Here is an 11,203-nt window from a genome sequence, read left to right as displayed (position 1 = left end):
AACGCATAAATGAAATAGCACCTTAATCGTTGGTGTTTTAACATAATAGAACGAGATACGGGTTTCTTTTCTAATAAATCGAGACAGATAAAAATAAATAAGTGCGTACAGAGAGAGAGAGAGAGAGAGAGAGAGAGCAAATAAGAGCGACGGTGAGAGAAAAAACGAAAGGGCGTGAGGAAAAGCACGACGTGACAGAGTGGGACGATGGTTCAATTCCGCGTTCCGCTCTCTATTGTGAGAACACTGAGAACTGAGAATGAGCTGGAGACGCCGGAGTCAGTCGGTAGCGGCGCGTCCCAGGCGCGAGTCGCTGGAAATGAATCGGTTTAAGTACGGATCTGTAATGATGGAGACCGCATCGTCGGTCTTGATGTCTCTCATACGTGTACTCGCTGTGTCTTTCGTGCTCTTGTGGCCGGTATTAAGTGAGGAGACCAGCCTGACCGGCCGTATGCGGGCGATCAGCGAGGATCTAGACAGGCAACTTAATGAGATAATGGCCTCGCAGGCGCTCAGCTATTCGACGGTGAACACCGTTGGACTGCCTTACAACGCTACCACTAAGTTCAATCCTAAGGGCATGGGCCAGCTGTATAACGTGACGAATATATTCATCGATCTGGTGCAAAGCAAGCAGGCGTATCCGGAGGGTGAGTGCTCCTGTTCTCGAATCTCTGTCCTGTGAGATCCCGCCGGAGACGCTAATAAGGGGAGGGGAAAGGGAGGATTTGGGGTTAGGGCATGGCATCATATACGATGCGCGTCGCGCATTTTCGCCCTTCTAGGCAACGATTACATCCTGTAATGCCAATATCGCGTCATGCGTTCAAAACATGATCGCTATGTTGGTAAACAAAATGGACTGTCAAAGCATCGCGGATCGACACAGGACGATAATGGAGTTTCGCCTCGTTCGTGTTTTCAATCATTGCGATAGATTTCATCTTGCCGCCACCGTCGCGTCGGAACGATGAATAATTGCGGAGCAAAAGCGACTTAGCGGACTGTATGCCATCGATATGAATATTTCCATTAATAATACTAAAATATTTCGATAAAAATCTATGCATGTTGGAAAGGCGTGCCGAATATATTTGTTGATGTTGCAAGGAAAGATTAAAAATGACGTACAGAAATGATGAAGAGACTTTTATATCGAAGAGGTGTACTTAATTTCTCAATGTACGTAATTGCTGGCCCTGAAAGGCCATCAACGAATTACAAGAGAACTGCACTTCATTAATAAACTCCAATGCGGACCCACCTTTAGAAGCGGACGCGTTTGTCGCTCGCGCGAGATCGACGAATTATACATGAAGGTCACTAAATAAAAACTGCACGAAATCATCTGAGTCAAGCAATTTGTAATTCATATCTTATCTTGGGTATACATATAATAATATGAAGAGATAGAATCGCGATTGGAAGAGAGAATTAAAAATTAATTAACTAAAACTTTTAAAATCCCATGCAATATTAGAGCGTTTTAAAAATATGAAGACGTGATAGTCTGAGCTAGCTAATTTTATCTCGGTAATTCCACTCAATGATTATAGTTGCTTTCCTTTTAGAAGACACAATCAACACAAATATCATTCTATCTTTGTTACTTATATTGAATGCCAAGAATAGAACAATGTTTATATCGATTATGTCGACTATGCTTTCAAAAGGAAAGCAACTTTTATCGTTTTTATCATCCTATTTATGATGTAGGCAAAGGAAAAATTTTTGTCAGTTAAAATGAGCGCGAGGTTATTGTAATTTAGGATTTCTGTTTCTTTATTTCAGTCATATCGATTTGCGAGTTGAATCAACGCAAAAATAAAAAAATTGCATGTTTTTTTGCGTCCTGTACCGAAATAAGTTTAATTTTTTTATACCACCCCCCTCCCTCTCGTGTTTATATTTGGTAAAATAAAACATACAAGAGATGTCAAGAGACAAACGTGTCATAATAATTCAGCTGACACTGCAAAAGTGTGTAAAATTGTACGAATAAGTAAAAATCAACAATCACATTACAATAATAAAAGTTCATAGTGAAAATGTATAAGTACGTTTTTACATTTGTCATTTGTATAATTTTACATATTTTTTCTACACATTCGCGTAAAAAATACGGACTCCATGATTAATCGAAATTTATTAATTCCGCGAACCGAAGACAAATCTTTGATATTTCATTAATCTTTGTTATCTAATATAAGTGATGACATGCGAAAAAATTTATTTATTTCAACGTACGGTAGGAAAAAAGGATTACATGTTCACATCTCGTTTCTGATGTCATAATTTAGTTAATGTGAGGAAAATGGCAATAATCTTAATGATGAACGAAGGGATCACGAGTTATGATCTAGTCACAAATACGATGTACAAACGGGAGATAATGGCATCCGTAGCAGAAGCTGTATACTCATGCATTTACAGAAATTTTACAAATATTTAAATTACATTTAATATTTTAGCCCTTGCGCATAGAATAAAATAGAAGGAATAAAATAGAAGGAAAAAAGAATAGAAGGAAAAAAATTATCACTACATGCGATTGCAATCATCGCATATAACGTCATAAGAAAAATATCAATCGCGTTATATATTCGATTAAAAGAAAAATTTATTGTTATTTGTTTATATAAATTTTCCAATATTTATATTCTAAATTTATGTCTATAAACAGACGCTTCTATCCACGAATTCGATCATTCATTAGTGTAAATTTATGACGTTCCACACACTCCTCTCTCTCCATAAAATATTCCTTATAAATCGAATTTAGGTCTAGGGATGAGATTATGCACGCGTCCAAAGAAAATCAATATCAATTTATGAGATTTGATATACCCCCGCTGTTTCATTCCATTTTGATTAAATTTACGCGACTGTGGCCCGTTTTTATCAATGTAGATTAACTTTAATCTCGGTTCAACTGACTCTTCATCTTTTTCTTATTCTTCAAACTAGACTTCAAACTGCATTGGTAGAAATGAGCATGTCTGTCCTTTATTAACTTCTAAAATACGATTCACAATAGTTATGAATGAAGTAATCGCATTTTTTACATTTAAGTTGATACATAGATTGATATAGGCTTTTTGTACCTGATTTGTTTGGCTAGGGTTGTTATTTTGATATTTAGATTTTAATTTTTTATTAAAATTTGCTTTTTCCTTACCATTATTCAAATAAAGACATAAAGTAAAATTGAATAGAAAGATAGGTCAAACATGAGCTTAAAAAAAAGTTTATTAAGATATTAATCTATACCATAAAAGAGAGAGAGAGAGAGAGAGAGAGAGAGAGAGAGAGAGAGAGAGAGATGTGAGAGGTTTTTACAATTATTAATAAATGAAACGTTTCGACTTTACTTAGTCATTCTCCATTACAATAATAAGAGTAGTTGTATAACATTAAAATATTATTAATAAGTTATTACAAATTAAATATTGGAAAAAACATAGAAAACTAATCAACCATGTCAAAGATTGGACAATATACTACAGTAAATAAATGATTAAAAATTAAGTCTTTTTTATATAATAGTTGTCGAAACTTTTTTCGTTTAAAGATGAAAAATGTGGAATCAAACGGATAAGATTTTTAAAGTCGTAAGATAAATGGAGCCAATAAAAGTCTTGAGATATATAAATATAAATAAATTAAATTAAAAGTATTGCACCGAAAAAGGAGTCAATGTTTAACAAATTTACTTAATTTTTCAAGATATGAATTCTATAGATAGAATCTGTAGAGAGATATATATTCAAAACAGTGAGAGAATTTTTTGTTAGAGCAAAAGTTTATCGATAAATGATGGAAATTGAAAACAGATATATGTTGTTATGTATAATATATGATATAAATTAATGTTGTAAAAATGAATCTAATAAGTAAAAATAAAAATTATCTAGCCTCTCAGTGTCTTCCTGTAAATTAATTTCATTTCTTTGTTCTTTTATATATAACAATATGAAATCAATCTTTTACTATAATTAATTTCAATATCTAAAATTTTTGTATTATCTCAATTAAATGATTAAAATTTAAAATATGTTCCGTAATTACTGAGTGACTCGATGCATCTTATTTTATATTGTTTCTATATTCTTTTTTTCTCCTTTTTAACTGTCTCTTAGTTTATCCTACGTAAGACACCTCAGTGTATATCACAGTCATTACAACGAATCTTATAAACGACATTACTTCTTAAATCAATTTCAGTTACATCTTTATGTACTTTAATTTATTTAATTTATTTAAGCTTCTGTAGCCAATTTTTAAAATTGATTTTATCTAGACAAGCTATATTCCCTGTATATGGGAAGATATTATAAAACATCATTCAATCTCTTTTTTGACAATTTTAGACATAGAATTATAACGATTCACAACAATAAATTAAATTAGTTATTAGAGAAAAATAATTTGAAAATTTTTGCTAATATTAAATCGATTAATTATTATTATCATGTTGATAAATCGAATGAAACTCAATAAATAAATTTTTTTTTTCCTCTTCAGAACATTTTTCTGATGAATTTATTCATAAAGTCACGGTTAATTTAAAAAAATTCTCTAAAACAATACCGAATCCTTTGTTCCACATGAATGACAAATTTATTAATCTCTCGAACAAAGAATTTCATCTGAAGTCTCCAATTTATTGCAATCGAGCAGCAATTTTGATTTCCCTGTCAATAGTAACAAAAAAAGACTGTCCATGAATTCGTCAAAAACGTAGATGTTATAATCGTCATATCAATATTGTGGATATAAAAAAAATTCGTAGTACTTTCATCGCACAGTTATATAAATTTTTGTTTAATAAAACAAAGAGAAATCATATAGAAAATGAATTGATATCTTTACACAAAAAACTTCACAGTTCTGTAAATCAAATCCTGATGTCATTTTCACCAAGGCTGATAAAGGCAACGTAACAGTTGCCTTAAATAAGGATGATATAACAATAAAATAGAGAAGATGCTGAGTGATAATACTACTCATACTACAGTTCATAAGAATTCTATCAAAAATATTGAAAATAAAGCGAACTCCATAGTAAAAAGATAGTTTCAGAGAGATTATATATCCAAAAAAACGTACTTTTCCTTACATTTTAGTGATTCCATTTTTCCAAAAGCTTATGCACTCTCTAAGATCCACAAAGAAAACTTTTCTTTTCAAATTATAGTTTCGATTAACATAGCACGTTATTCTTTAGTAAAATACATTTATCAAATTATATCTGATAGCATTATTTTTGATGACAAACAAGTTTCGATTTATACAAAACTTTCTCAGATAAAAAAATTAAGAGTAATTAATGACATTTTGATTTTATTGGATGCAACATCTTTGTTCATTAATATTCCTTTGGACTTAGCTATACAGAATCTAAAAATTAGATGGAATTACATAGAAAATAAAACATTCCATTCGTTGAATTTATTTCTACGTAGAATTTATACTATCATCCACCTATTTTACATTCAATGACATTATTTATAAGCAAACTTATGGCACTTCTATGGAATCGCCTTTATCGCCCATAATTGCGAACTTAGTTTTAAATGATTTAGAAGAAAAAGCATTAAAAGCCTTAAATTTGGAATTAACATTTTATCATCGTTATGTAGATTATATTACAATGGTAGCACCTTCCGAACATATCAATCATATCATTAATACATTTAACAGTTTTCATGAACGCTTATAATTCACGGTAGAAAGGAAAGAGAATCGGCGTATAAGTTTTTTGGACCTCTCCTTGAATGTTAAAAATTATGATATTTTATTAATTAGTTCCAAAAAAAAATTTTTTTCGGAAGATTTTTATCATTTTATTCTAATCATCCAATTTATCACAAAATTGGAATCATTTATAACTTGGTAGATAAAGCAATTTTATTATCTCATCCGACTTTTCATGGGGAAAACCTTGAACTTTGCATACACACACAGTTACTCTTAAAAAATGAATATCTTCTGAAATTAATTTTCAAGGAGATTGAATCTCGGTTTTATTTAACAATATAGGTAAAAGAAGGGCAAACAGCCAGTAATGTAGCAAAGAACTTTAATTTAAATCATAAAAATAATATAATAATTACAAAAAAGTAATTACATACGTTTCGACTCCAATCGAGTTATTCTCTATGTTACGGTAAACATATTCCAACATCATTATAAACCATACATAATAACATATATAATATTACAAAACTCATTATAAATCTATAAAATACATTTGTACGTATTCTTCATTTTGTGTAGTTTAGTGCTGCAAGTTAATTAAATTGGAAATCAAAATAGTAAGAAAGTAATACTCTAGAAAAGTGACCGTGAACAAAAGAAAATTAATACTTAGTACATACAAATTAATAATATATACAATATAATGATGTATCTTATCAGTTATATCAGTAAATGTGTTGAGAGTCCACTAATAAAAAAGAGAGAAAGAACGCAGGAAGATAGAAATTCAAATCATGATAGAATACATTGGTTTCTTAATTAAAATTGAAGCAAATTTGCAAGAATAATGAACATCTGACTTCAATGACGTCGGACAACGCAATGTCGAGAAGGAAAAACACTTACTGAAAACAGAACGGCAAAAAGGGAAAAGGAAGATATTAGGAGGGAGAAAGAGAATGTATAATAATTAGAATACAATTCGGACAAAGAATCCATGTCGTTTTGTCTATTTATTCCATATTTCTTTATATGTACCATTTCAGATATTAATCTTTTATTGTATGAAAGCTCTATATCTAATATATTCACTTTATCCCACTTGAAGTTGTGATTCTGCTCCATACGATTAAAAATCACTAATGGATATTTTAAATTTTTATTAAAATCTGAAACATGTTCATGCAGTCTAATCTTTAACTGTCTTTTAGTCTGGCCCACGTAACTAACATCACAAAAATTCTCACAAGATATTCTGTAAACTACATTTTGTGTACATGTTCCAGCTTATCCTTTCCTCTTTTTATGAAATTTTTTAATGTGTTAGGAATGGTAAAAGCCAATTTGCAATTAAACATGTTAACAATAGATGTAAATATTTCAGATATTGTATTGACATATAGAATAGTAAAAAATTTTTTATATTATTATTATTATTATTATTAAAACTATTAATATTGTTTTATTTAAATATACAAAATAAAAAAGATAAAGAGGATATTTCTAATATAGATTGTAATATAGAGAGAGAGAGAGATAGACCAAAATCTTGTTTAACATGAACTGTGATATCTTCGTTATATGTCAACCAAAATGAATGAAACTTTGACAGATAGATAGGGAAATGTTAAACCTTTCAAATGCTTTAAATATTTCAATGTTTGAACGCACAAATGTTGCCACTGGTTGCTGAGATGTGGTTCGTGTCCGGGAATATATTTGTCGCACTGTGTAAGTATACCATCTGTATCACTCTTTTAGTTTCGCAGAATAAGATCCAATCGTAAAAGTGTTTAAACAAAAGTGTGGGGTTTAAAAAAATTTATTTACTGATGTTATCAGTTTGACCTTGGATGGCGTCGTCAAGGTCAGATTAAAGTCACGTCGATTTTTTTTAATGGAACATCCTATTTTTTATTTTAGTCTTATAGCTGATGTCGAGAGTTTTCCAAAATATTATTATAAAGTTATTTTTTATTGAATGCTTTTCGAGTTACAAGGCTTGAAAGTTATAATACCGTCGGCATTAACATTACACAAAGTGTCCAATCGATGGCTGAAACCTGTATTGTAAGATAAATGTGAGACATTATTATATTTAAAAAGTTATAAAAAATTTACCTGAGATATGGCTTTTATTAATTTATAATTTAAATCAATCTAATATTTAAGTGTTCACATAGTATGTTCACCAAAGGTATACTAATGTATTTGATCTATCTTCCTATTCATTTATATTTACATATTCAAGCAAGAAAATCATATAGAGTAAAATTCTTGTACACGCACACATACACTTAAACATTCAATTCGCTGCATTGTGTCGTCAATAATATATAAATGTAATTAGCTTTTATGTTACACATGCCAACTTTAAAGTTATCACAGTCAAGTATTTTTGCTTTGTTACGAATTGCGCGATAATTATGGCGAAAAATATGGAAGCGTATATTCGATGTGGTGTGATCCATTTTCGCTCGCTAACGATAATGCTCGAAGATGAAATTAGTGATTCGTTTTTGCGGCTTGTGCACAAAGAAAAGAACAAAAGTGCTCTCATAATATTTAGCGATACACAAACGCTTTCCGCGCGGTGCAGGGTGGTCTATTAAAAACTCCGATAACTCTCTGTGAACTACGCAGATCATTGACCCTCCCAAGCGCAATAAATAGGAGTGAGCATATCGCGTCTAGCAGGAAGTTGATAGCGAGAGAGCACGTCATCGTCTGTCCAGAAGAGCACAGGAATTCCGATAATCACGCTCGTCATTCATATGACAGGTTTGAGACGTCGGGTGGCTTGGTGCTTCGTTTGCGGACTAGCAATCCATGAATGGCGTAAATCCGGGTTCGATCTCATCCGCGCCTCACATACGCAAGATTCTTTCTGTGTTTAAGCAAGCTCTATTTATGATTAAGAATCCCAATTGTGCCTTAAATTAAGGAGCAAATTAAGGATTGCATCGATTACGCATTCCCCTGAATTAAAAAACAAGTTTAATTAATAATAATGAAAAAAATTGAATATAGAACTTTTCGATATTTAACAAATTAAAGACAAAAATTCGTAGGGAAGTAGAAGTCAGCGCGGTACTTTATGCGCAAGTATAATAATAAAAGTTTAATAGTCTATATCTGATGACAAACATTTTAATATATATCTCATGGTGGAATTAATAAGGTGAAGCACTCCCGTGGATGTGTAATAGGAGAATGAATTTGGATAACATTTGATTGGCTGTTACAGTATAACCAGCGCTATTATACGTAGGAAAGTATATATTGGGGAACATTTAATTGGTTATTTCCAGTATTACTGTCGCCATTATGCGCAATGTTTTACCTTATTAATTCCATCATGATATATCTTTATACGCGTTTCGATTTACTTCAAGTCATTCTCAACGAAATTGAACATATTAATTCGATCTTGTGCAAGATGTACAACAATTATGGGTATCATCCATACTAAAAAGATTCTTTAGATCCATCGCAGTTTACGGACTGGAAAGATACAAAAAGATACAAAAGATTCATGAAATAATAAAATTAATAACAAAACGGCCATCGTTTTTTTAAATGAAAAGGAGAGCGAATAATCACTCACTAAATTGCTACAACTTGCACATTCACATCTAGTAGTCAATCAATAAAATTAATACATTAAATATAATAAATAATAAAAAAGTTGTACAAATTTTCTATTCAAATAAACATTTTTGTTAAATTTTAGCAAAATGAGATTTAACGTTTTTATTATAATATATAGAGACAAATATTATAGAGAGACAAATAATGCATTGATACCAATACAATCAAGAGGCAAAAGTAACCTGCAATATATTATCATAAAGATAGTCTTACTAGAACCAACATATCAAGAACCAACATATATAATAAGGTCTAAAAATTCAGTATCTATTTAAACTCATTTTTTTGCATTTTAATGTGTAACATTTCAATTAATCTTTTATTGTAATTTCTTTCTTTATCCAAAATTTGCACATTTTCCCAATTAAATTCATAATCATGATAGGTTGTCTATCGTGATAGCCTCTTATGTAGGATAAACCAGTCGACAATTAAAATCACGCGTTTCCGAACACTGAAATCATATTACGAGAAAAACTTCTATCTCGGTTATTATAGACCATAGGTTATATCATGGTCATAAATTTGATTGAGAAAATGTGCAGATTTTGGATACAGAAAGAAATTACAATAAAAAGTTAACACCTAAAATATTACATATTAAAATGCAAAAAATGAAGTTAAACCTTCTAATTGATATTGAATTTTTAGACCTATAGTATGTCTATCACTGAAATTAAAGATTTGCTGCTGCAGCAATTTAGATAATAAAATGTAGCATAGCATTTTTAATTGGCTGCAGAAGCCAATTTTTAGTTGCGTTAGCCTATCCGCAATATTAATATACGATTTCGATTGGATAACGCAACCAAAATTGGCTGCGCGCGTGCTGCAACTAATTAAAAATATTATGCCATATGCAGCCAATCTTTTTTTTCTGTATATATATGTCGGTTCTTGATGCTATCTATACCGAAAGAAAAAATTGGCTGTTACAGCAAATTAGATGGTAAAATATGGCATAGTATTTTTATTTGCTGCAGCAGCCAATTTGTGGTTGCGTTAGCGTACACGCAAAAAAAGGACTTAGTAATATCAGCTAAATATCAGTTGCTGGTTCAAAATTTACAGCCGGTTGCCTGCGCTGTCTGTTCATAATATCATTTTGACGACATTGTGTGGCATGCTTATTGCATCTACCGTAGTTTATTTTTTATTTCGATTTATCCTCTAATACGATTAATTGTAATATAACGTGTGTGTATTACAATTATAATATATTGTTAATTGTAATACGAAATTACAATTAACAGGTAACTTAACGTTACATGTAACTTTAGTTTACTGAGTCTGTATCAAATGTTTATTTTATGTATTATGTAATATCTTTTAATATAAGCCAATATAATATATTATAATGAATCTTTTTTACATATACTCATATTTAACAAGACGAATGGAATGAATGGAGAATCTCAAATCTGGATAAAAAACAAAAAAATTATAACAAAACATATTCAGGATTTGAAAAAAACTTGTTTTTTTTTTAAAACCGAATCCAGATGGGTTTTTTTTTAAACCTGGGTTGTTTTGAGTTTTATTGGATTTTTCTGGGTTTTATACATTTTTAGTTTTTATAATCCAATACTAATGGTTTGCAAGATTTGCTATTCAATATGATATAATAGGTAATTACTTACGAATTAATTACAATTTAATTATTTTAATTTAATTTATTAATTAATGTAATATACGCGCATATCTGTATAAGAAGCATTCTATTTCTATGCCAAATCGATCCGATCAGCCTTGAGCCGATCATCATTTTTTTTCAATTCATTTTTTGACAAAAAATAATTCCATTACGTAGTGAGGTCTTTACATATAATTTTTTTTATAAATTTACTTA

At 30.5% G+C, this 11,203-nt stretch overlaps 1 protein-coding gene across 1 annotated transcript in view; it reads left to right on the top strand.

Annotated features, from left to right (window-relative positions):
- The first annotated feature begins 272 nt into the window (after positions 1–272).
- The window catches only part of LOC108746290 (prominin-1-A-like), a 122,537-nt gene continuing 111,606 nt past the window's right edge, over positions 273–11,203 (top strand). Inside the window, exon 1 of the mRNA XM_018482961.1 lies at positions 273–653. Coding sequence (XP_018338463.1) covers positions 320–653 — 334 coding nt within the window. The 5' untranslated portion in view covers positions 273–319. The remainder of the gene's footprint in view (positions 654–11,203) is intronic.

Source organism: Trachymyrmex septentrionalis, unplaced genomic scaffold, assembly GCF_001594115.1.
Source record: "Trachymyrmex septentrionalis isolate Tsep2-gDNA-1 unplaced genomic scaffold, Tsep1.0 scaffold164, whole genome shotgun sequence".
In the NCBI taxonomy this organism is placed as follows: Eukaryota; Metazoa; Arthropoda; class Insecta; order Hymenoptera; family Formicidae; genus Trachymyrmex; species Trachymyrmex septentrionalis.
This window is presented reverse-complemented; position numbering and strand designations above follow the sequence as displayed.